The 27,816-nt window shown below is 37.4% G+C and overlaps 2 protein-coding genes across 5 annotated transcripts in view; both read left to right on the top strand.

Annotated features, from left to right (window-relative positions):
* Nucleotides 1-16,512, top strand: part of Bx42 (Puff-specific protein Bx42) — a 34,962-nt gene extending 18,450 nt beyond the window's left edge. For both annotated transcript variants that reach the window (XM_067122085.1, XM_067122086.1), the window contains exons 6-9: nt 8,746-8,815; nt 10,518-10,712; nt 10,830-11,008; nt 11,130-16,512. In XM_067122085.1, coding sequence (XP_066978186.1) covers nt 8,746-8,815; nt 10,518-10,712; nt 10,830-11,008; nt 11,130-11,667 — 982 coding nt within the window. In that variant the 3' untranslated portion in view covers nt 11,668-16,512. The remainder of the gene's footprint in view (nt 1-8,745; nt 8,816-10,517; nt 10,713-10,829; nt 11,009-11,129) is intronic.
* A 6,520-nt stretch (nt 16,513-23,032) lies between these two features.
* Nucleotides 23,033-27,816, top strand: part of LOC136849120 (uncharacterized) — a 4,846-nt gene continuing 62 nt past the window's right edge. Inside the window, exons 1-2 of one of the 3 annotated variants that reach the window (XM_067122093.1) lie at nt 23,033-23,355; nt 26,847-27,816. The exon at nt 26,847-27,816 is cut by the window's right edge and continues 62 nt beyond it. In XM_067122093.1, the coding sequence (XP_066978194.1) occupies nt 26,855-27,772 (918 nt within the window). In that variant the 5' untranslated portion in view covers nt 23,033-23,355; nt 26,847-26,854 and the 3' untranslated portion in view covers nt 27,773-27,816. The remainder of the gene's footprint in view (nt 23,356-26,846) is intronic. The other 2 variants (XM_067122096.1, XM_067122097.1) reach the window with 2 other exon arrangements.

Genomic DNA, 27,816 nt, shown 5'->3' with positions numbered 1-27,816 from the left:
CTAGGTTTGTTAATTACATGTTAGTATTTTCGTGATTACACACAATACATTTATGATAAAAAAAATTATTTACTACAGTAAGTTAACATTTTACCCTTAAAAGTATATATGTACAAGAGAGAGAGAGATAGAGAGGTTTATCATTTGTAGCTATTTTATTTAACCACCAGTTGGACAATATAATAATAATAATATATTGTAATTAAAAAATTTATGCAGTTCAGTAGTAAATTATGTGAAATTTTAAACTAACAAATATATATTCCTAAACTTTTTCAAAGCTCTGAACTGAGGGGGAAGGTTGGACCTGTCATATATGTCAAATATCTGACTGTGAAGGGTCCGGTCAAATATTTGACATATATGACTGATCCAACCTCCCTCCTTACGTCAGAACTTTGGAAAAGATTGGGAATAATTATTTGTTTGTTTAAAATTTCACATAATTTACTATAGAAATGCATGAATTTTTAAATTACAGTATATTATTATTATTATTATTATTATTATTATTATTATTATTATTATTATTATTATTATTATTATTATTATTATTATAATAGTTAGTCCTCACCATCTCCCATAAATTTATTAAAAAATTTCTCTCTCTCTCTCTCTCTCTCTCTCTCTCTCTCTCTCTCTCTCTCTCTCTCTCTCAGTATACATGTGTTTGAATGAAAAAATACAGTAATTAGTGAATACACAGTATTGCTCTACAAAAAAAAAAATAAATAAATTAATGATAATTTTTGAGATACGGCACAAACAGTAATTAGTGAATACACAGTGTTGCTCTACAAAAAAAAACTGAATTAATGATAATTTTAGAGATACGGCCCAAAGAAAAATCTGCAAATTAGTGAAATCTCACCCGAGGACAAGTGAATGACGTGTTCCACAAAAATTTGCAAAATGATATGCGGAAATGTGAAACGCATAAAAAGAGCGGAGCATTGTATCCTCTTGAAGCTTAGGTTAACAAAGTATAGCTGAAGAAAATCATTGTGAATGATGATTCATACTTAACTACTGTACATAGATTCCTTTCTTGTATTCATGAGCCTTTAGTGTAAACCATAATAGTGTTCACAGACCTTTCACTGTAAACTGTTGGGTAGGATATTCTCCCCATTATTATTCACCAGTTGTTTCACAAGACCACAAGTTGAAATACTTGACTCACAAGGGCTGGCCAAACATCCAAATGGTAATAGGAAGGACATCATATGTGGATATTTCAGTCAGTTGTGTATGATATTTTTAATGTGATGTTTCTATTTTATCCTGTTTTAGGATACATTTTTTTCAAAACAAACCATAATTTTTAGGAGCCCATATTTATGATCAGTTAATTGCCTGGATATTACACTCCTCTGAAAAAGGGAATGGCAGCAATGACTCTAGGCTAATAGACATCTGATCCTAGCTGTGATTATAGTGATAAGTATGATTGTCCTTTGTTTAGAGGTAGAGAATAATTTTTTATTACCATTCTTGAACTACCATTCTTGAACTATCAATTATCGGTATCAGTAGGGCTCAATTCCCATCAAATAGTTTAGCAAGAACTGATTAACTATGCTTCAACTGTTTGAAAAGGTCCAAAAATGCCATTATTCTATTGTTAGGTTTGCTATTTCTGTATTCCAAATATTTTCTCTAGTTTCAGTTTGGAGGTTAACAAATTACCAAACAAAATGCTAGGTACTTGTATTTTATTATTTGTTCTGTTTCCTGATAACTAGAGACTAAGCCTTTCCATATAACTCAAGACCAAAAAGCCCCTTATTTTTATATAAGTAACTTACCAAGTAATTACATTGCTATAGTTACTATTAACGAGCAGCTAAAAATTTTGAAATTCACGGGTCGTGCTATTTTGTTTGGCTAGGTGGCTAACCCCGCCCACTTTCAGGGTAAGAGAGGAACAACTAGCAAAAGTATTCAGTTTGTTTCTGCTGGCTAATGGCTGTACACCAGCCTTTAGCAGCAGCTCTGATTTTGGAATTCATCTTTCCTATTGATTTCTCATCATATTTGATAAAGTATTCTTGCTTTGATAGCCTTTTGGCATTATTAGATAGAGTTAGACTCTGTTTTTCACCGTAATTGTGATTTTATAACGACTTTCCTTATTTACCGATTGTGACTTTAGTTGACTTGTTTTTTCCAAATGTCAGACTCAAGTTTGACTAGCTTTAGGTATTTCAGCAAAGGCTGCAATACGCGTTCGACTAAGTAATCTTATGATTCACATTCTATCTGCATAGATTGTAGGGGACAAATTTGTTCAGAAGACTTACGATAATATGAATGTGTAGACTGGGACAGTAAGAAATGGGAGGATTTAAGATCTCATTTAAACAAACTGGCTAGTGATAAAAAGAGAAAAGCGACAGCCGGACAGTTATTTCTGTTGATCCTGTACCCAGTTCTCCTTTATGCAACCCACTCCTTTACCCGGCTTGCTCGCTTCCTAACCCAACACCATTGCCAGCCTTGAATATAAAATTGATAAAAGGTTCGAACTGATTCTTGAATTTGTTGCGCAATTAGCCTCTTCGGTTAAGGTTCTTATGGACAATAGGAGTGATTCGGAGTACCCTGTTGCTCCTAGTGCCAGTGCAGTGTTGGTGGAGCGCCCAATTACACCTAGTGTCAATGATGAGGAGGTGGCTGCCTGTCCCGCCGATTCTCTTAGGCAAAGGTCAATGTCATACTCCCCTAAACCTGGGAGAAGTGAAACTGGTAGCCTAAGGGAGGTTGGGAGGTCTGCCCATGGGTAGTCACCCCCTCGGTTGAACCTGTTGTTGAATCCCAGGTTGCAGCCAAACGCTGCTGGAAAGACGTATCCCTGGATGTGCATCGTCTTTCATCTAGCTCAGGCGATTCTTCTCCCAGACGCCAATGGCGTTTTGTCGATGAATTATGCCCTTTGAAAAGGATCCTTGAACTTCTTACATGGTACTGAAGGAGAATGAGACATCACCTGCACACCCTTCGGAAAGGTGTGCGGGTGATGTGTCTCATTCTCCTCCAGTACCATGTAAGAAACTCAAGGAACCTGTTTGCAGTCCTCTCCCGTCTTGCAGTCATTGGGACAGTCCGAAACATTTTCCTCCTGTTCCTCCCTTGGTAGAGAGTCCGAGAGCGACTTCCAAGTATCCTGCTTCTCGTAAGCACTATTCGTCCAAGGCGTCTTCTTCTGAGCATCCTCTTGCACCTGAGACTTCTCTGGCTCCCAAGCACCCTGCACTTTTGGAAGCTCCCTTGACTGGTGAATGCCCAGTTTCTTCTGAGTGCCTGAAATCGTCTTGGCACCCGTTGGCTCTTCATGCTGCTGTGTCAGAGTGCCCACCTTCTCTAGAATGTCACAGAGCGCCCGAGCACCCGTCTTCGCCCATCCACTCGTTGATTCATGGATCGCCAACTAAGATGAAGCGCCCAGTGGCGCCCGATCTTCCTTTGATGCCAGAGCTTCACCGTGCTTATGCCGCCGACTCTTTGACTCCTTTGGCAGTTATTGTTCCCCGAGCAGTTGGGCATCCTTCTGTGTCTTGAACTTCTGTGCCTTAGGCTTTACCCTCTTCTAGCAAGCAAGCGCCCTCCGTGGTAGATCCGACTCAGAGCAAGCTCGACAGTATTTTGAGCTTGTTGAAGAAGGCTCCGCCAACACCCCCAACCTACTGACTTGGCTTTGTCTCCTGTATCCTCGGACGAGGAAGAAGTTATTACTCAAGACGCTTGTCCTTCAGCTTATGCATTGCTGCTAAAGTGTCTTCTTGCTGCCTTCTCAAATTGCTCTTTGCCTGCAGCTCCTTCTCCTGTGTCGACTTTTCTTAGGGAGTTCACAGTCTTCCGAGTCTTCGAGACTGCCCAAGTTAGTGCTTTCTTCTTCTGCCAAGAAAGCCTTCGGTGTTATTGAGGGATGGCTAACAGAGAAGAGGGAACAAAATAGAGCCATTTTCAGCGTCCCTCCTTCTAGATTGTCCAAGAGGAGACAGCTCTCTTATGCCACAGGGGAAGCTCCTTCTCTGGGAGGAGGCATCCCAGGGGGACTTCTCTGGGTTGATCAATTCCTCTCGTAGATCTTCCTTTGCTTCAGCGAAGATCATGTTCAGTTCGATGGAGCTCTCACACCTTCTTAAAAACTTGTTTAAGGTATTCGAAGTGTTGAGTTTTCTCGATTGGGCAGTGGGCTCTCTTGCCCATAAGATTAAAGACTGCCCTACTATTCTTGAAGATAGTTCCCCCGGCTTGCTGGGGGTCCTCTCGTGTATTGATAAAGGAACCGGACGGTTCCCAGGAATTAGCTTTCCTTTATACAATGGGTGTTTTAAAGAAGAGAGAACTGTGGTGTTCCTACACCTCTAAGGGAGTGACTCCCTCCCAGAAGTCAGCCCTTCTGTTTTCCCTGCTGGATTATCATCACATGTTCCCACAGGCTACAGTTCTGGAGATTTCTTCGGATTTCAGAAGAAGAATGTGGAAGATCTTTCCCAATCCTCTAGGCAACCTAAGGAGGTGCCCACTCATATCTCCAGGACATTCTCCCTGCTGCAGACTCGGCCCTTTCATGGTAGCGGACAAAGATCCCTTTCTAGACCTCGTTCGTCCAGCAGATTTGTCTCCAGAGCCATTAAGAGATCCTTATCCCGTTCTGCCTCTCGCAAGTGAGAATTTCGTCCTCCAAACTTCTGTAGGAGCCAGGCTCCTTCTCTTCTGGGAGAAGTGGAGAGAGAGGGGGACAGAGCCCTGGATTGTCAACGTTCTGAAGGAAGGCTATTCTATCCCCTCCCTCTCAGAAGAAGTGTCGTTTCTCCTCAAGAAGGGGGTAATAGAATTAGTAGAGAATGTGGCTCCCCGGGGTTCTACAATCATCTTTTTGTGTTGCCCAAAGCTTCAGGGGGCTGGAGGCCCATCCTGGACATCAGTGCATTGAATGTCTTCGTTCAGAAGACAAAGTTCAAGATGGAGACAAATCGAACCGTCATGTCATCCATTCGCCAGGGAGACTGGATGACATCTATAGACATGCAGGATGCGTACTTCCACGTCCCAATACATCGGATATCGAGGAAGTGTCTGAGGTTCGTGTTTGGGAACAAAGTGTTCCAGTTCTGCTCTCTATGTTTCAGATTATCGACAGTGCCCTCAAGTGTTTACCAGAGTGTTTGCTCCCATAGGGAAATAGCTCCATCTAATGGGAATCAAGATCTCCCTTTACTTGGATGATTGGCTGCTTCGGGCCCAATTGAAAGAGAAATGTTTGGAGGACCTTCAAAAGACTCTTCTTCTAGCCCAGGAGCTGGGATTGATGGCCAATGTTTAGAAGGCTCAGTTGATTCCTTCACAATGGATATTTTATTTAGGGATGACAATAGACTCAGAGTTTTCAGGTTTTTCCCTCACCGAAGAGAATACAGTCTTGCCTCAAGATAGTGCACAGATTTCTGCTTCCAGACCAGTGCTCTGCCAACGAATGGGTGAGTCTTCTCGGGACGTTATCGTCCATAGAACAATTGGTACTCCTGGGCAGACTTCATATGAGACCACTCCAATTCTTCTTTAAGAACTGGTTGGAACGGGGAAAAATACCCAGTTTCTTTCGTGTTCCAAGTAACTCCAGAGATAAAAGAGGATCTGCATTGGTGGAGCTTAGAAGGAAGGTTGTTGCAAGGGAAATCTCTCCTTCCGTTGAACCCCAACCTAGACCTCTTCTCAGACACGTCGAACCTAGGTTGGGGAGCTCTGTTAAGAGACAAGGAAATTTCAGGGACCTGGTCTTCAGAACAAAGAAATTGGCACATAAATATCAGGGTGTTGAAGGCAGTTCATCTGGGGTTACAATTTTTCAAAGAAGTGTACAACAAGACAATCACAGTGCACTCTTGACAGTATGACTGCCCTGGCATACATCAAAAACCAAGGGGGGACGCACTCTTTCTCCCTTTACGAGATGGCAAGGGATCTTCTGCTTTGGGCAAAGCAATTTCAAGTCAAGCTTTTTACTTGCTTCATTCAGGGGAAGCTCAACATTCTGGCGGACGAGCTAAGTCGCCGAAGACAGGTGTTACCCATGGAGTGGACTCTGGATCCTCATGTTTGCTCGGATCTTTGGAAGTTGTTGGGGGGGCTCCAGTCATAGACCTGTTCGGGACTTCCAGAAACCGTCGTCTCCCCTGTTGTGCTTGCTGTTGATCCTTTGCGTGGGCAACCGATGCCATGCTTCAGGACTGGTCAAACAGTCAACTTTATGCATTTCCCCCCGTCAGCATGATAAGACAGGTGATCAACAAATACCAGACTCACCAAAATCTGTTTGTGATCCTAGTGGCCCTCTTTTGGCCAATGAACGAATGGTTTCTGGGTCTTCTCGACCTCCTCGCAGACTTTCCGAGGCTGCTACCTCAAAAACCTCAACTGCTAAAACAACCCCACTTCTGGCGTTTTCATCAGGAATTGTCTACTCTGGCCCTGACAGGATACAGACTATCAGGAAACTTCTTAGAAAGAAGGGGTTTTCAAGATCGGCTTCGCAAGCTATTGCCAAATGCAGGTGACAGTCCTCTGATAGAGTATAACAGGCTAAGCGGACAATTTTTAGAGAATGGTGCAGGAAGCGCATAGTGTTGTCTTCTCAGACATCTATAGCCGAAATAGCAGACTTTCTACTATATCTTAAGACCGACAGGAACCTGACATCCTCGACGATCAAGGGTTATATGGCCATGATAACCTTTGTCTTCAGATACAGGGGAGTGGACCTTTCATCTAACCAGGAATCATCTGATCTAATTAGATCATTTGACACTACGAGAAGAAAGAGGTAGCAGTAGTGCCATGGAACCTGGACGTGGTCCTTAAATGGTTGTCTGGTCCCCGATTTGAGCCTATGCATTCAATTTCCCTGAGAGATCTAACAAGAAAGACCCTCTTTCTAGTCATTTTAGCGACCGCAAAACAAATCAGTGAGGTCCATGCAGTAGACAAAAGAGTGGGTTTTTCCCAAGAGAATGCTGTCTGTTCCTTCTCTGTAGGATTTCTTTCCAAGAATGAGCCCAGTTCCAATCCATGTCCTCGTTCCTTTGCAATTAAAAGCTTGTCTGAGATTGTAGGCCTAAATGAGGAAGAGAGAGTATTGTGTCCTGTGAGAGCTCTAAAGTTTTATCTTCACAGAACAAAGAAGATTCATGGTCCTTCAAACACCTGATGGTGTTCTGTTAAGAATCCTTCTCGGCCACTTTCAAAGGATGCCCTGGCATTCTTCCTTAGAGACCTCACCTCGGAGGCCCATTCCTCTGTTGAAGATGAGGTTTTTCCATTACGTAAAGTGAGAGCTCATGAAATTAGGGCTGTAGCCACTTCGTTGGCATTCAAGCGTAAATTTTTCTCTCCTCGATATTGAAGGAAATTGAAACAGTTTACAATAATTGCAGTACTTTGGGTCCATTTTCGGTGGCTGGTGTGGTATTGGGGGACGAAGCATAGGAAGCAATTCTTCCTTCCTTTCTTCACCTTGATTTGAGGTTGTTGAGTTTTTCAAGGGAGCCTGGGGGTACAGTGTACTGGGGTGCCCTCCAGTCCTTCGTAGTTGGGCAGTGGTTTTTAACTTTTTATGGTATTAGGTGACGCTTATTTCATTGTCGTTTTTTCTGTACTGTGCCCTGGGCAGGGGCAACATTATTACCTTTATCAGCAATTGGAATCATCCTTGCTTCAAGGTACCCACTAATATAATCGAGAAGCCTTGGCTATACCGCTGCACCACTGTACGATAAGGAGAGTGCCAATAGAGGCAGTACCTTCTTGCAGCAGCTCCCTTATCAGGTAAGGAAACAACAGGCATTTTTTAATGCTAGCAATCCTTTCTATTCTTAAATCCGTTACCATTATTAATGTTTTGGGGTAGATTTGTTCATTCATCCCACCTTCTGTCAATGTGGGAATCAACAATGTAATTACTTGGTAAGTTACTTATGTGAAAATGACATTTTTATGACAAAATAAAGTTTTATATTACCAAGTAATTACATGATTGGAGTCCTCCCTCCTCCCCTCACATGAACATCATGTCACAAACAAATTGAATGCTTTTGCTAGTTGTTCCTGTCTTACCCCGAAAGTGGGAGGGGTTAATCACCTAGCCAAACAAAATAGCGCTACACACGAATTTCAAAATTTTTAGCTGCCAGTTAATAGAAACTATAACAATGTAATGACTTGGTAAGTATATATAAAACTTTATTTTATCATAAAAATGTCATTTTCAATGAGTGTCAGTTCATTATTTTTTGTCTTTGTTTATTTTTCCATTAATCATGCACTAGGTTGTGCTGTTTTTGTTGATTATTTTTCTTTTCATTATCTGGTAGTTCATGTGAAATATACTGTAAATATGACACAAAGGTTCTTTGCCATGTCTCTTCAGGCCAAACTATTTTTTTTTTTTTTTTTTTTTTTTTGTCTTTTACTTATTTTCCATTCCTTTCAGTTTTATCTTGGTTCTCCATTCCTTTCAGTTTTATCTTAGAAGCTGTCCACTTTCATTAATTTGACCATGCTCAGATTTTCAGCCATTTAGCAAATGTGAGAGATGGGGCCCCCATGCTAGAAAGTAAAAGGTGTATATTGCAATATCTAGAAGAGTAATAAGGTCACAGCTTGGAATTTTATAATGATTTTGGATATATTTTAAAATTTGCTGTAAAGTTCTAATGCAAAACTATCTTTTCCTTTCTTTAGGATTAATAAGAAAGTTCCCCGTGGCCCACCATCTCCACCAGCTCCTGTTATGCATTCGCCGACTAGAAAGGTAAAGTACGGTCTTGTGTCCCCTACATTATTAATTGTTTTTATGCATGTCTAATTTTAAATGTTTTATTTATACACATCAATAAATTGAACAGTAATTGTTTGCTGATAACATTTCAACATCACAATTTAAATGCCCTAGTACATGAAGATAAGCATGAATTACAAAACTGATTGTAAGGGTAATAATTATGATTTTTTTAATGAACCGGCTTCTGAGAAATTTCAGGTCCTGAAATAAACCAGCTCTTTTCAATACAGGATTACCACTAAATTTACAACTGTGCATATACAGTGATCTGTCAGTGATTGTAAGATTGTGTGTCAGAAAATGTTAGGGTATTGGCATGTGAAGAACAGGGACTTGTAATGATAGCAGCTTTCCTTCATTTTTTCTGTTTCTTCACCTTATGAATAAAAAGTTTTCTCAGTTCCAGTTACAATATATGTGTCAATTTGCCAAGGTTTTTTTTTCCTGATGCTGTTTATAGTCATGGAGTTATCTGAAATTTGTGGTAACTATTCAGTCTTTCATTTTATGGTAATTTCTTATCAGATAGCTTTCTAAAATTGATATTTTGGCCTTTTCAAAGTTTTTTTTCAAGGATTACATGCCATTTTCAAATTTTGAGAGCATTCAAGGTAGCATTACAGTAAATCTTCTATTTTACATATATTTATTGTAAGTAAACTTGTTCCCAAGAAAAATGTGTGCAGTCTTAAATATAGCATGCATTTTTTAAAGATTATAAACTCAAGACTCCTCTATTGGCCTTTTTAGCTTTAGCTCCTTCGTAAGAATTGGCAGTACTGTATATCTTTATATTCTGATTTTTAATAGGTGGGCCTCTTTAGATGGTAAGCAATTATCTTTGGGTTACATCATTTCATTGTAACTGATATGTTGGGTTACATTTAAATGTAACTGATTTGTAACAGTGTAATTATTTTCAACTTGATTAAAATTTACAAGACTTTCGCCCATGAAGTAATCTAACTAAAATGAACTAGGTAAGTAAAAACATAGTTGAAACTGGGAACTAATTCTATTTGGCAGATTATTTTTTTATTCTATATGTCAATTGTAGTTGGAAGTTCAATTGTTTAACAGAATGCTATACAGTATTATTGAAAAACTTTTTGGAATGGTTGTCAAATTTTTATACTAGGAAGGAATTTATGGTAAGTTTTAATAATTTTCTGTGAAACATTTTTGGTAACAGAGTAGGTATTATTTATTTAACAAATATGTAATGGAAAATACAAAAGTAATAATAGCCATTTCTGGGTTATTTTTTGATTCCATAAGTAATGTGTAATATGGGGAGACTGTTATGTAGGAATTGACTTCAGATTGGTGGGTCCACGTTGCTGCACTTGTAATGGGAGTGGATCTTAAAGCCCTTGCAAAACTGTTGACATATTTTCAAGTGATCCACAAAATTGACTACTGTAGTATTTGTCTTTTTCTGAAAATACAGCCTTGTCACTTATTCATAAACATTTTCTTAACACAGATTAAATGGTCATAGTAACTTGTGAGTATATAAAATTTAAAGTTTCATTAACCATTTTATATCATGGGAATAGTTATAAAACAATGGAATTCTTTGAGGTACTAATTGCATGTATCGTGTATTTCTTCCAACCTTGTGCCTTTATTGTCCTTGAGTCCATATATTTTAACAGTATTCTAATTTTAGGTCACAGTCAAAGAGCAACAAGAGTGGAGAATCCCACCTTGTGTTAGTAATTGGAAAAATGCCAAGGGTTATACAATTCCTCTAGATAAACGTCTGGCTGCTGATGGTAGAGGTCTACAATCTGTTCATATTAATGAAAAGTTTGCAAAGCTGTCTGAAGCCCTCTATATTGCCGATAGAAAAGCCAGAGAACAGGTTTGTATAGCCTTTCTTATTTTATTCTACTTATCTTGTTAAAACATGATATTTTCAAAATATATTAGTTTACAGAAATGTTCTGAATCGTGAAGCTGAAGTCAAATAATTTTACAGGTGGAAATGAGAGCTCAGCTAGAAAAGAAGATGGCTCAAAAGGAAAAAGTCAGGAAAGAGGAATCCCTCAAGGTGCTTGCTAAGAAAGCAAGAGAAGAACATGCAGGATTGCGACCAGCAACAGCAGGAGCAGATGAGGCAGAAAAAGAGAGAGAAAAATTACGCATTGATCGAGCAAGGTAATGAAATTTATGCTTGTACTTTATTTTTTGTATATTACAGAAAGCTTTTGCTCAGTACTGTACTCATATGGCTTCTGGTGACTTTTGATACTTAACTAATACATTTTTTTTTTTTTAGGGACCGAAAGCGTGAGAATGCTATTGCAAATTCTTCAGCAGAAAGACGTGGTAAATTGGCCAACCGTGAGCGTGATGTCACAGAACAGATTGCACTTGGCTTGCCTCAGAAAACAGCAGGTGGTGGAGAGGCCCAGTTTGATCAGAGGTTATTCAATCAGTCTCGTGGGATGGATTCTGGATTTGGAGATGATGAGGCTTATAATGTATATGACAGGCCTTGGCAACAGGGTAGCAACATTAGCTCCAACATTTATAGACCAACAAGGAATGCTGAAAGTGAATATGCCGCTGATCTTGACCAGCTTTTGTCTACTGCTCGTTTTGTGCCAGATCGAGGTTTTTCAGGAGCAGACACGGGTGCAAGTCGCTCTGGCCCAGTAGAGTTCCAACGATCAGGAGTTGGTGAGGAGAAAGATGATGATGACTTGTTTGGTGTCATTGGACTTCTGTCAGAAGCTAAGAAAGCTACTAAGAGAAATCCAGATGGAGATGATCGTGGAAGAGATGACAGAGATAAAAGAAGGAAAAGAGATTGAGGATTTTACAGATTTAAGATTTGTATAGGGTTGATTGATATTAAGTTTTTGTAAACAATAAAGGTTTATTTTCTAGGAGTAGCCATTTTAACACATAGGACCATTCCTTTCTTTGTTTTCTACAGAAATGACCAGCCTACTTTTGGGAGAGTGATAGACGATATTCTGTTATGAAGTGAGTTTTCAGAATTGGATAGAGTGTAGGCAAGTCTTGTAAGACATACGTAAGGGAAGAGGTTTATTATGTGTTATTAGCAGGGTGTTTTTCTAAAAATCTGGAATGGCAGTTAAATAACCCAAAGCTTGGAAAATGGTACTCCTGTCCTAATATATCAGGCTAGTGTAAAAGTTGTCTGTGAAAGGACAATCTAACTGGATAGCATGTACATGTGATTGATAGGAAGGCTAGTTGGAAGGTCAGAGGCTAAGTAAACAGCTTGAAATAGTTGGAACATGGAGAACCTATATGTAAAGGCTGTTAGATGAAGGAATCAAGAAGTTAGGCTAATTCTGTAAAGGTGCAATAAATTTCATCTTACCTCTTTGGTAGAAACTTGAGAAATAAAAATGGACATTTCAGTTGCAGAGCTTAGTCCTTTAAGGATGTTGGATTTTGATTGTAATTGAATAAGTATGTGTTACCATCTGGTTTGTATATTGATCATACATTCATCCACAGTTGCATTGATGGGATGTTTCAATGAACATTTATGTCCAGATCTGATTCAAAAGTAAGGGAGGCACTAAAGATTTAAAAATAAATAGCAACTATTATTTGAATATCTCTATATTTTACCAGAGAAATTGGAGGAAAACCATGCAAACTAAAAGTTCCAGCCTCATGTTAGATTTTTCCCTTCATGTCGTGCCCAAACAATCTCAGACTTTTAAATATCAGTTTATTTCATCCTTTAGACAGTATGACAACTTTGTATGTACAGTATAATATCTCAATTCATGTCTGGTATAAATCTTAGCATTTTGTAGTTACACCTGTTTAAAATCACCAATATTTTTTGTAGGTGCTCATTTTTCTCTTCAGTAGTTGAATAAGCTTGTTTACTTCATTCTTTCAAATTTCTCCAGGTTGTTGCTATTTGTTATTTTTATTTATTTTTCTTTACTGCCCTGTCATTACCCTCTTCATAGTATAGTGTTCTTCCAAGGCAACCTAGTCATAGCAATTCCTTCTATGATAACGTCTGGTCTTAATGCAAAATTGGGCGTGTTGGTGTTAATCGTCATTGTCATCCTTTCTATCATACTTTCTCCAGTGCTTTAATTACATGCTTTTCTAACACAATTTTTATGTTTTTGGATCTTTTCCACCTATTTCTGAAAGGCTTTTCCTAACCCCTTTGGATATCACATTAGTCACTTTATCCTGTTGGTATCATCCAGTTCATATTAATTTTCTCTGTTTAGGACATTTCTGAAGTATACTGCCTCCATTATTTTCCCCTCTTCTGCTTGAATTTGTCCCTTTTTATTTTTATATGCTTTGTCTTTTTATATCTTTTCAGTTTCATCATTTGCAATCTTCCTTCTATGTTGAGATTGTGATTTGATTCATACCATGTTTTTATTTTTCTCCTCACAGCCTACCTCCTAGTCTCCATCCGTTTCTCATTATATGCCTGTCTATGCTCTTCCTTGCCAACCTCTGCTTTAGATTGAATGCCAGTTGAATGATTTTCTCTCTCTCTCTCTCTCTTCCTCTCTCTAGTCGTCTTTTATTCCAGCTACATTAATTCAGTGTATTGCAGCTTGTTGCATTTAGACATGGTGTAACAGTGCAATAATTTTCTTCCTTTTTACATCCTAAATGGGCTTCTTGCACTATATTTAGCATATCTAAGCCTTGGTTCAGGCAAAACTCCTATATTTATTTCATGGTTTTGCATTGTACTCTGTTTACACCTGTTTAATTTTCAGATATGCCCATTTAAGTTTCTTCCTAATTCACCCTTTGACTGGCACTCCAGTCACTGTATCTGTTAAATTTCATGCTTACAGTGCTCAAGCTGAGAGTATGTGTTATGTGCTTTCATAGTTTCTATATAATCATTGTCCTGTCACTCACTTCTGTCACATTTTCTACTAATTCATATTCTGTGCTAACTTCATTTTGTCTTGCCCCACCTCCACTCCACCAGAATTTATATTTTTCCTTGTGTTTGTTCCTGCCTCTTTCCTATTAGCCTCAAGTCCACATTTTCACAATTCTTCTAAGCATTTCTACAGCCTTTGTATTCTTTCCTGCTATTATTCCATCTTAAATTGTCCTAGCATTTTAGCCTATAATTGTGCCAACAAAAGCATCATGCAAACAGTAAGATGGTTATTTACATCTTGAACTAAATATTTATACAGATTAAAATTGTGTTACCCCATATACAGTGTACTGAAAATGTAAACGAATATATTGTATGTACATGGTGCTGCAAATTGTCTAATTCTACATTTCTAAGTCAGGATTATGAAGAGGGTTTAATTTTATCCCAGTGGTAGTGAAATGTGTACAGATGTTCTTGTGGTCAAAGTTCATACATTTCCACATATCTGGAACTTGTTTGTTAAAATAAAATCCCATACTCATTAATAACTTGATCGTATTTAGAGTGGGGCGATTTGGCTGGGCTCTATTTTCAGATTAAGAGGTAGTTGAAGAGATTATATATCAGTTCAGATTTTTTAAAAATTAATTCCAAAATTACTAGCTAATTAAATTTAAATAGGCTTCAGATATTTTCAGATTGTCAGGAATTTTGACATGTTAATTCCTGTGGCCATTTGCTGTAATTATTGTTTTCATTATGTTTGTTTTTGGTTTATTGGTAATTCAGCCTATAAATGTTGGGGTTCAAGCTTGATCTAATAGTTGGAAGTTTCAGTAACTAATGCAAGATAAATGTTGCAGTGTAAGACAGATATGGGAATTCAGATAGGATTATTCCTTGCTTTTGTAAAAGAGGAAATTTTCTGAAAATTTGATATTTTATTTTCACAAGGCTTGTTTTGTGACTCTAGGTGTATCTACCATCTTTATCAGTAATATTTTATGCATTTATAAAATGATTAATGGGATCTTTTAGAATTCCACAGTTTTTTAAGTGTGTCATGTCAGTGAACAGATCCTCTATCTACGGTTGTTTGAACGTGGATCTTTTTTAAATATATAATATCTGTCCCTTTTATTAATTTTATATACCTGGGCTGGACAGATTGTTGTTATTATTTTTATTATTATTATTATTATTAAAAACTTTCAGGCAGCTTGACCAGACCGCATAGTTAAATACATTGCTCAAATTGACGGCCATAAAAGTCTCCTTTTCACTACAGTATTTGGTATAATCAAGTAATTCAGTCATTGGTCACTTAATTAATTTGTGGATTTTGACACTGGCAACCTCTCTATATCTTCCCTAAATATGCAAATATTATCAATAGGTTACTGTCGTGGCAGTAATCTGTACTATCTGTGGGATCAAAATCATAAACATTCATGTCTAGAAATTACATGATAGTTTTTTTTTTTTTTTTTTTTTTCCCAATAAACAAGGAGAGGTTTCCCTGTTGTTGAAAGTAGTTAGTGGTGATTAATCTGTTTGTCATTTCATTAAGATCTAACAGTAGGCTACATTGCTTTTGCTGTCATCATTATTACACAGCTGCCTTTGTCCCCACAGTTCACCCAAAAATGTGGGAATTTCAAATCTATTAAAGTGAAAGATGATAAACAGAACAATAATTTTATTGAACCTCTTAGAATTATATGATTTTATTTCCCATCTGCTGAGGGTAATGGTACTTTATGTTGTAATGTATTAAGAATACCCTGTATTTTAAAAATTTATTCCTTAGTGTTGGTAGATCCAGACAATTCAGATTGTATTACATTAGGGTACTTGAACATTTTTGTAATTATTTCATAAATTGTACATCTAACTCTGTTATTTGGTAAATCTTATTTTTTTTATTATTATTGACTGAATTTTTTTTGTGAAACATATTCATGCATTTTTGTCCATGTGAATGTTTTTGCTGTACATCATTATGTATTTTTAAATACTTGTCTCTATGTTAGAACCCCTATAAAAATCTCAGTGAGTAGTTTGTGTGCAAAATTTGAATGCCGATGATGACAAAACATGAAGCAGGTGTAATATAAGGAGTATCCTGAGAAGGAAATTTAACATAAAGAATGCTGTTAAGATCTTGGGTTCTCCCAGGAATGTGGCCTGCATGAAAGGGAGAATATTTTGTTGTGATTTTTTTTTTTTATTCTTACATTACTTGTGAGTTAATGTTATGTTATTTGGGAGGTTAGCATAGACATTAGTACAAATTATTTGAAACAGTGGAAATTTGCATCTGCATCTAGAGCAGTATATGAAAGGTTAAAGTTTAGTTAGAGAACCTTGGGAGGTACATGGAGGAGCAGAAATTAACTTTCAAAATGTTCAAATCATGTGAGCTGATTTGAAACTTAAGGGGAAAATGCTGTTGATTACTGAAATGCAAATATTTTCTGCTGATCACTTGAGCAAATGAAAGTTGCCTTATTAAAAAAATGAGAAGTTTTCCAGCACTTTATTACATTTATCTTGTAAACTGTCATTTGTGCCTGAAGTGTTTTCTTCCATTTGTTTCTGTCTTAACTGCTGTACTGTATTTGATAGGAAGAGGAAGGTGAATATCTGTTTAGAAGTATGGAGATATTTGTCTTCAGTTTGTATTATTAAACCTTAATTAGAGGGGAGAAAGAAGTGGATCGTGGATCATCATTTGTATAGTGTGCATTGTAAGAATGTCTGAGTTGCAATAAATCTTATTTGTATAGGGCTTGGTTTTAATTGGCCTTATTTGCTCATCTGTGAAGTGAGTGTATAGGAAGTTCCCCAAGGAATGGTCCCTTGAGGGGTTAGTGCTGTCAGTGCACCTCAAGTGGTGCACTGTAGGCATTACTTAAGGGTCTTTGCAGCGTCCCTTTGGCTCCTAACTACAACCTCTTTCATTTCTTTTACTGTATCTCCGTTCATATTCTCTTTCTTCCATTTTACTTCCCACCCTCTCTAAAGCTTGTTTCCTAGTGCAACTACGAGGTTTTCCTCCTGTTACACCTTGCAAACTTTCTTACTAACCGTCAATTTCCTTGGCCCCAGTGCCTGGGCTTTTACCCTAAATATCATACATCCATCCGTTCAGCATTGAATGACCTTGTGGGTCCCAGTGCTCATGGTACAATGTTTTCATATGTTTTTAAATGAATAAAAATGCCTGATATCCTGTTTTAAATTTTAAATATGAGAGATTAAAGTTTGGAATCTGCTGGACAAAAAATTTTTTTAAAATCTACAGCAGTTGTACTACAGTACATTTTGGGACAAATATTATTTTTTCCTTGTTTCACTTAATTGTTGCTATGCTGTATTACCTTTTCAAGTTTTGGACTACATAGTGGGTAACGATGTGTACAGTATCATTATATAATGAGGTTGGCTTTAATGTTAAGCTAATGAACTGTTCTTTCCTTCAGAAATTAAGATCTCCCTGTAGTTGGCCCAGGTGATTATTAAAAAATGACAGGATCAAGGTAATAATAATATATAAAGAGTGGGAAAATTATTCTGTGTGAGGGAAGAAAAAAAGTCGTACCTATTCTCACCGGCTGCAAGTTTCAGCAAGAAGAGTGTTGAGTGTGGGGTTAATGCCACTGAAACTGATTGCCGTTGGCTGATGCAGTAAGCACTGAATTACAAAAATACTTTATGAATAGCAAATGAAACATTGGCAGCAGGATTTGTTGTAAAATATAATGAGTAAACAGATACGACAGCCTGTGATGCCGGAAGTCCAATAATCTTTACCTCGTAGTGGGTTAGTCCCGTCAGTGCCCCTCATGCTGCAACCCCTTTCAGTCCTGTTACTGTACCTCCGTTCATATTTTCTTCGTTCCAACTTCCTTCCCACCCTCTCCTAACAACTGATTCATAGTGCAACTGTGAGGTTTTCCTCTTGTTACAACTTTCACTGTCAATTTCTATTTAAGCGCGGAATGACCTCAGGTCCCAGCGCTTGGTCTTTGGCCTAAGCCCTGTATCCTGTTGTGTAATTATCTTTTATGATAGGAAATGAGACAAATATAGGAAGTATAAATGTATTCACGAAGGTTGGCAATGGATCTCCATGAATGAATGCACATTCACACTCGCTGCACAGCAGTGTGGTGAAGTCAGGGCGAAAGAAAATTGAAATGAACCTTAATATACAAAAATATGCTTAAGGGCAAAGTTACGTTTACTATACATTTGAATATGCCCTACTTTAGCCACGTAAAAATAAGTCTAATCCTTCGGGCCAGCCCTAGGAGAGCAGTTAACCAGCTCAGTGGTCTGGTTAAACTAAGATATACTTCCTAATCTTCCTGACCCGGGGTACGGGAGTTAGTGCCATCAGTGCACCTCATGCGGTACACTGTAGGCATTGCTTAAAGTTCTTTGCAACGTTCCTTCGGCCCTAGTTACAATCCCTTTGATGCCTTTTATTTTACCTCCCTTCTTATTATCTTTCTTGCATCTTACCTTCATCCTCTTCTAGCAATTGTTTCTTAGTACAACTGCGAGGTTTTTCCCGTTACACTTCAAAAACCTCTACTCTCATTTTTCCTTTCAGCGCTGAATGACCTCGTAGGTCTCACCAATTGGTCTTTGGCCTAAATTTTATAATCCAATCTACATGTCATAGTGCGTGAACTTGATCGCAGGCAAGCTCCAACAGGTTGCTGGGCCGCACTAAGATAAGCTACGCCGGCGGCCTGGCGCATAAAGAAAGCGGGCAAACTTGCTGTGACTTGAGGGAGTGCTCACGCAGGAAGTTGTGAGGGCAGGCCAGAGGACTTTTCCAGTCACCTTAAGAACTCTGATTAATTTTTTCAACTACTACTGATCGGTGCAACCGCGGAGTTTTCTCCCGGTTCCACCTTCAGATCTTTTTTACTTCATTTGTTTTACTTCCTTTGTCTCTGTATCTTGCTGTCCAACCACTCCAACTCCCTCTTTTCACGGACTTACCACTGACTGACCAAAGTGCCCTAATGCTTGGCTCGACAGGCTAAAATTAATAAAATTTAACCCAAACTTAAAAAGTGTAGATCCTGTAAGACAGAGGTGGCGAAAACAAGGAATATTTTCAAAAAATTTTATAGTGCAGGGAGAGTATGTGATATAGATGTAAGATGCAGAAAGATTGAGAATTCTGGAATCTGCCTGCATATGACAGAATCTGTTAATCATACCACAAGCAAAGGCACTAAATAACATTCTGGTCATAATGAGGTATTCGCTTGGTCAAACTGTCCCGCGCTGTGTTCAAATAGAGCATCCAGTTCGGTGCCATCGCAAAATTATCCCACTGGTGGCACCGTGGCTTTTGTCAAAGTTTGAACTAATCATCAGGGCTCAGTCAGACATGATCCAGTAGGGAGCCAAGTTTTTTTGCTATGTATGGGTCATACAGATGGTTGGGGTTTTTGGAGGGGACACAGGATCAGACAATTGTCAGGCAACCAGTGTTGGTTAATAACCTGATACTTGCCGGATATCATGAACATTTTGAATGATTTCTCTCAAACAGGAATGGGGCTTCCAGCCGCTCCCGTTCCCACACTTTTATATCTATCAGTTGGTCCTTCCAAACTCTTCTCACTCTTTTTCCCTTTCTTAAGTGTACATACAAATATTCTTTGGGAGCCGCGTATTTCCAGCTCCCTTTTCCAAACGCATTTTAGGATTCATTTCCCGTATACCTTAGCAATCTTCAAACTAGCATGTCTGTAATGTTTCACTTGTCCTTAGTGTCTTTCTGACACGAAAAAGGCGTAACAGGAAGCTTCCATCTGTCCTCTCCATTCCTGCATACATGTCTTTTTTCTATGTTCTCTCTTAAATGAATCGACTCCAGCTTATTTCTCTTCTGGACCACAGCCATGCACTCTCAGACCCATGAAGGTTAGTGCATATTCTGTTTTTAAAATCATGATATGGGGTATGAGGCAGCAGCACTCATGCCCATGGTGACTTCCATGTTTTCACGTCCCAGCATCCGTACAGGAGTGAGGATTACAACATATTATTGTATTTCGTATTTATACTGTAGAAGTTTAAAGAACACATAACGGCATACATATAGAAAGCCATTGTTAGCATCTAAAGGGAATACGACGTATTTTTAATATTCCTGGTAATATTTCAGCTGCTGTTACGACACATTTCAACTACTACGATAAATTCCAACTGCTATCACGACACAGCATGAATTATATCTGTCACGTTGACACCATGAAAGCTTGTTTTTTTTTTTTTTAACTATGAGAACAACATGTACTTTCCTTTCAAGCGTATTAAAAATTCAACGGTTCCGACGACTTTTCCTTAAAGGTGGCCATACACGTTCAAAATAAGCGTCAAAATTTTGCATCAAAATTTTGACGTGTAACTTTGATACAAAATTTTGATGCATAATTGCCCACACACGTTTAGGCGTTTTTCCCATCAAAATTCAGTATCGTCAAAATCTTCGACATGGATGCATCAGTGGCCATAGCGCTAGTGTTGGCATTGTGAGCATCATGAACAGAGGAAAAGATGAAGTGGAAATATTCCTTGTTTCATTGAAACGATAGCTATTAGTTGAAGAGGCCATTTTGTAGAAATTCAGCTCACCTTTTGCAAGAGAAGTTTTTCACATTCCACGCTCTGACGCAGAGGAAAATGTCGGAAACGTAAAGGTTATAACGAATAATATGGAAGGTTATAACGAATAATAATTAAGGTTGATAATAAGTGCTTGGGTAAGGGAAGGTTCATGATTCCAGTTATATCTGGTTGTTGGATATTTCTCATTTTTGCGCTGTCCTGAGGTATTTGTTAGTTATATAGTTTAATTTTTTGTGTAAAACAGGAGACAGAGTAAAAAAAAAAATAATAAAAAAGAAACGCAGGTTTAGCTGTAATGTAAGCCCATCCCGCGTGGATTTTGTCTTGGTTGAAATGGATCCTTGTAAGATTTTCCACGTGTCTGTTCCTTTTTTTTGGGGAAGAGAGAGAGAGAGAGAGAGAGAGAGAGAGAGAGAGAGAGAGAGAGAGAGAGAGAGAATCCTTGGATAATTATCCTTTGCAAGTAAATTCGATTATGATAATGTCAGCGTTTTTAAAATACTGCTGACAGAATTCTCGTAAAACTTCAATCAAAAATTTCTTTTCGGCCTCCTTCTTCACAGACATGGCGGTCCTATCTTCTCGTCAGTCACCTGCGAACTAAAAAGTTTGATCAAAATTTTGACAGGAGCCCACACACGCATCAAAAATTTGACGACTCGTCAAAAAATATCAAACGGATTTGATCAATCAAAATTTTGCTTCAAATCTTTTTTTGACATCAAAACGTCCTACACACACTCAAATTTTGCATCAAAATTTTGATATCAAAATTTTGATGCAAAATTTTGATTTTGACGCTTTTTTTGAACGTGTATGGGCCCCTTAAGACTCGGGCACATAATTCAGTTCTCTGCAGCACGCAATAGCCAGTTGATGCAGACTATCCCTGATCGTTTTTAAAAAGAGGGAAAACAGGCATAAAACAATTATTTCCCTATTTCCCAATGAAAGATGCGTTTTGTGGCAACTGGCAGCAGCAACTGTACACGACGGGAACGCCGACAAGAAAGAACTTGCGCTGGATGCGGAAGTTGTGATTGTCACTTTGGTTGTGACCAGTGTTGCCACACGTACGTTAATCATCGTACATGTACGATAAAAACGGCCTTGGTACGATGTACGATAGCATTTTCAATTATCGTACGGTTTGTACGATAATTCTAAGGCGTTGATAAGTATATAATTACAAATATAAGTGATCGGTGAACTCCAAAGTTTACTGAGTTCAACAAATTTTTCCAGTCAGATAAAGCAGTGATAACAGTTCTCCATGATAAAGTGTCCATGCTATTCAGAGACCTCCTCCCATTTATGACCTAAATACTGTAAATCCTGGAAGACATGACAGGCATCTTAGTGACAGCCAAATGTACCTAGGAGTTAAAGTTATGCAAGGATTAAAAAACCCCTCCATACAGGAAGGAAAAGAAAGCTCAACAGCAGGAGTTTTTTCAGAGGTGTAGAAGTTTCTTTGTAGTGGCATGCACACAAATAAAGAAGAGGTATAATTTCAAAGATGGTGTCCTGTCAAAGTGAAACTGTCTCTGTCCAAAAAATGCTCTCTCATCAGAATTCAGAGAAAGGATCCCTTCCTTATCCCCTCTTGCATCTGAGCTTCCTCTGATTGTACCCCCAGATGACCACTCACTGCTTCAAAAGCTGGATGATCAATGGAGAATGTTTCTCATATTGCAACATGAACTTAAACATCTCGTTAATAAGTCACCTGATAAGTTCTGGGGAGTAGTGTCCCAAAAAGAGTCTAGTTTTTCAGACCTAGCCAATTTTGCTCTTACTGCTCTTTGCTTGCTGCACTCTAATGCTGAATGCGAACGAGTGCTCAGTAAAGTTAACCTCTTTAAAACCAAACAAAGAAACAGACTGAAAACAAGGGCAGTTAATGGGGCTCTTCTCTCTGCTAGTTGCATCATAGTTTCAGGAGGGCCATGTGTTCATTTTACTCCTGCAAATGATATGTTTTCCAGAATAAATAACCATGCACAGTTATTCCAGAACATCAGAGAACATGAATTTGATTTGGAAGAAGATTCTTAAAGATATACTTTACAATTATTAATGTTATTAATTTCTTTATCATGGGATAAGTATCAGTACCAGTCATGTTTAATTATATATATTTATTTTAAATTACTACTCAGTGATGCTATTTTGATTTTCGATGTTTTGGGGTGTTTAAAGATATGTATGAGTAGGCCTATCAACTCACATATCTTTGTGTTAATTCGTTATCAGTTTAGTTTACATTATGGAAAGAAGTGACGTTCTAAGTTGTATACTTTTTTTTTTACCACAGTGTTAATACAATATAGTAATAATTTGTTCATAACAATTGTTCATAACATTAACTAATTATTCATATTTCCATTTTTTTCGTTTTTGTAGAGAGAAATGTTTCATTTGTATTTTTTTCTTAATTATGTAAATTGCAAGATATTATTGACTACAAAGAAATCATACATATATTCATTATTTTGTCAAATTATAAAAAATGTGTTAAATATCAGAAACAGTGTAAGATAATAATTACGATAAAATCTACAATTTTGTACGATATTTTTACTAAAAAACCCATAATTTTGAGGAGCCAGTACGATAATTCCAATCCGAGAGTGTGGTAACACTGGTTGTGACGTCACATGATGTGATCCGCCCCGCTCGTGCTGTAACGTGTATTGGATTCAGAAACCTCATAATTCCGGCATGTGTGTCTGGCAACACTGCCCTGCAGTTCAGCATAAAAGAACCGCCACCAGTTGATATGCAACAGTGCAACGGTCACTGACGCTACGCTAGGAGCAATTGATTCCAGCCTGAAGCTGACTTAATCTAGAACAGGTGAACGTACCACGAGTTCGCTATCCCCCGATACCTTTGAGCAACGGTTATATAACCGGTGTTTGTGTAAATAGCGTAACTCGTAGAAGTCCCCGCAAGGTAAGGTAAGGTTAGTGCTTGTTTATTTCTTGTTTTAATATTGCGTGCAAGTCGTTTCAAAACGTTCATTAACTTTTCATTGACTTTCTCATGGATGATTCAAATTTTTGCTGTTAGTAGGCCATAGTTGCGTTATTGAACAGACGCAAATTTTAATATGTGAGACTAGGTTATCGGGTATCATCTTGAGTGTTGAGTTAAAAGACCACTGGGCAGAGTAGGCTAAGTAGCTTAGTAGTCAAAGATTCAGTGATTGGACGTGAAAATGATAACGTAGAATTGAGAGAGGTTCACAAATTTGTTCAGTTTCTTGAATTCCTGATCTAGAATGAGGGAGGGAGGTACGTTGATATCAGTGAGGCAGTGCTCACAAGTGAATCGTAATTTTTGGGAAGAATCCATGCTAACCCACCACCACTACTTCTTTTGATGATAGGCCTCTGGGATCCACGGATCTAGCAGAATCTGACATGATAAAATTAGATTTTGTGTGCTTCCACTCGATCACTGCACTAGCCTAAGTTCTGCAATATTTACTTTTATAGTCACCATCGAACACAGACTGATGGAACCATTTGAAGTTACAGCAATTTATGCTGCACTTACATTACTACTTGGCTTTTCGGTATTATTTTATAAGTTGCCAATACACACTATGAAACTGTAACTTACATTTTTGAAAAGAGCTCTTCATTCTCATTATTTTGAACCCCATAAACACTATGCGCAAATGATAAATAAAAAGGCAAGAATACCCTCCCCCTCCATAGCTAATACGGCAAAATTGTAACCAGTCAACACCCGTAGGTGAAGTTATATTGGTATTTTAAGGTTCTTTTAGTGCCCTATTATTTCCTAGTCGTTTTTGCATGAAAAACTCAAAATGGTTTTTCGCGCAAAAATGGCTGGCTGGGGTCTTATTGGCAACTTATAAAATTTTACCGGCTTTTCTATACCAGCGCTATGGGACACAGAAAAATGGGAGACATTTCTTCCCACATGATAGGCAATATAGATTTCTATCTGGGCCCTTATAGTATCTTGGATGACTTTCTCATCCACAAAACTGACACATTTTCTGACTTGTTCTTTGAGGAGGTGGCCCTTTCCTAGCACCAGCACATTCTCCAGAGGTCTAACTTGCAGTTCCACCCATAAGTTCAGAGACTTTCACTGCAGCTTATGCTACGATGGTTGGACTAGTAGCCAATTACAGGAAGCTGCATTCTGTTAGGCCATCTCCAGACTTCTAGCCATAGATACAACTGTCTCTAATATTATCTCAGAGCTTTCAAACGGAAGCTGATGTATGGTAGGAGAGATTGATATACAATTATGAAAGTATCACGAATGGCTTGGTCAGCGTGCTGGGATGCAGTAACAGCTTCAGATTTGCAGTCTTTTTCAAAGTGCATTAATGATTGCAGGAACTGATCTATAGTTTTTCTGCTTGACGCTTTGCAGTGGCCAAGACATGGTCAGCAAAGGCAATGTTGGTGGGTTAGGTGTTAGCAGATTTTAGAATACTGATGGTGTGTGTAAATGCTATGCAGCCAGATTAGGCTTACCATATGCCTGATTTAGAAATCCGAGAGATCGCACACACACACACATATATGTACACGCCACAAAATGCATTTTTTATTTATGCCCACCATCATCCTTAGTGCTGGTGCCGTTTCTCTTGTTTGTTTGTTTGTTTCTAGTTGGTGTACTTTTGACTTGAATCATGTGATCACCCATTGATTAATTCAGTCAGGACTTGTGAGTATATATATATATATATATATATATATATATATATATATATATATATATATATATATATATATATATATATATGAATGTCTTTTCCTGTAATACTACAGTGTAATATGAATATAAGAAGGCCCATAAAACACTATTTAAACGTTGAAACCATATATTTTGGGCACTAGCTTCTCTGCCCCTGTTCACTGGTAGAATACGGACAGGTGGAAAGTTACAATGGTATATATACAAAAACATAAAGGTGTGGCCCTAGGCCTCTGATGTTATGGAGGTGGTGTTTCTTAAGAAGGAGGAGAATGACCAAATTCTCTAGTGGTTTTTGGCCTCATTAGCTCCCATTTGGCGATGGATCTGGCGGTCCCGTTTCTTGGGTCATCTTCTTCAGGAGGGGTTTGAGGATTAAGGTGTCGATGTCATCCGATTTCCAATGTCCTCCTGACAGGTTCATATTGTTGGTTTGATTGATGATAGCAGATTCCAGCATCCTTCTTTTGTACGGACAGCTACTTTTGAAAACCAACTCCGCCCCACTCCAGTTAATGACATGCCCTGTATTTCTGAGATGTAGGAAAATTCCCGAACTCTCTGAAGCATAATGTACTGATCTTTTGTGCTCTGTTATTCTTTGCAAGAGCGATCTACCTGTCTCGCCTACGTAGATGTCCTGACAATTACTACACGGTATCTTGTAAACTCCGGCTTCTTCCCTTTTGTTATTTAAGTATACGTTAACAGGCGAACTCCGATGGATTTGGGATAATGGAAAATGAAAGGATTGTTAGGCCTGAGTTGTTCGGAGGCCTTTTGGATGTTTTCATCGTGATGGAAGCTTTATTTTTTGTTGTTGAAAACTATTTGTCTGTTGTGAGTGGGACCTCTATTGTATATTTTATTCGCTTTGTTAATAGCCCTCTGATAATGTGTGGTGGATATAGCAGTTGGCAGATAGGTGTTGGCAGATCGTGTTAAATTCTTTATCCAGGTACTCTTTATATATATAATATATAATATATATATATATATATATATATATATATATATATATATATATATATATATATATATATATATATATATATATATATATATATATATATATATATATATATATATATATATATATATATATATATATATGTATGTATGTATGTATGTATGTATGTATATATATATATATATATATATATATATATATATATATATATATATATATATATATATATATATATATATATATATATATATATATATATATATATATATATATATATATATATATATATATATATATATATATATATATATATATAATATATATATATATATATATATATATATATATATATATATATATATATTATATATATATATATATATATATATATATATATATATATATATATATATATATATTATATATTATATATATATATATATATATATATATATATATATATTATATATATATATATATTATATATATATATATATATATATATATAGTTGTATGTATGTAAAGAGAAATACAATATGCCAGTTGTGCATTGGTTGCCTCAGTTGCTGTGGCCTAGCCCTGGCACATTAACTCTCAATTCTTATTTTAAGAATATCTGAGTATGCAAAAATGTTTTAACAAGTAAATCCCAATGAGTAAAAAGAGTCTCAAATTTTATTCCAAAAATTTAGCCTCCACAAAAATTATGACTCATTACCTTCACCTTTTTTCCTTAGGTGCAGTCATGGCTTCCTTGAACTCTCGTCATCAGGAGGAAGATGCATTCATTAAGGAGATATTCTCAAGTGGTTATGTGTTTCCTCAACAAGACACAGATGATGATTTTGAAGTGGAAATCGATGATTTAGTTTCTTTTGGAGATATAAAGGATGCATCATGCACAGAACCTCAGAACGCTGAGGTAGATGGAACTATCGTTGGCCACATTTGTACTGTTAGAAAATTTTTCCCTGGCAAATACAAAGTAACAGTAGTTAATTTAATTGACTCTGAGAGATATGGGTGTAATGACCCACTTGTTATATTTCATCATGAAGACATTGATCCAAATCTACTAGCACTACAGGTAATTCACCTGGATGATGATTACTGTGTATTTCGTAGGGGGCTAAGAAATTATATCAACCGCTATGACTGGTGCCACTGGACACATTTTTCTGGTGAAGGGGGTGACTATGAGAAGGCTACAGATACTGTTGTGTCAGTTCTTAATGAAAAGTTTAAAAGTACTTTACCATCAAAAGTAACTATCCCTGATCTGTTGAGTGAACATTTCAGAACCCTCATCTACTTTACCAGAAACGAAGATGCCAAGAACTTGACGGCTTACATTCAGAAAGGCCACGTTCACAGATCATCCGTTATAAAGCACCTTTTTTCAGTGAAAGATGACAATGGCAAGACAATATCCTTAGGAATCAATTTTACACCATTTAACTCTGGTGAATGGGAATATGGTAAGGTATTTGAAGATCCTGAAATTGGTTGTAACTATGCTTTGATTCTGAATGGCTATCTTTCTTTGGATGAAGGACCATGGAAAAAGCTTTATACTAGTGATGAAAGGTCAGACATGGGATTTACTACCATTCATGAAACAGGACTGAAATTTCCAATGAGTCAGTTCAAGTTGAAGAAATGATTAACTGAAATTTTTAAGAAAAACTGATAGGCATGGGAGATATG

This window comes from Macrobrachium rosenbergii, chromosome 20, assembly GCF_040412425.1.
Source record: "Macrobrachium rosenbergii isolate ZJJX-2024 chromosome 20, ASM4041242v1, whole genome shotgun sequence".
Lineage (NCBI taxonomy): Eukaryota > Metazoa > Arthropoda > Malacostraca > Decapoda > Palaemonidae > Macrobrachium > Macrobrachium rosenbergii.
The sequence above is the reverse complement of the archived record's forward strand: the minus strand, read 5'-3'. Positions and strand labels throughout refer to the sequence as shown.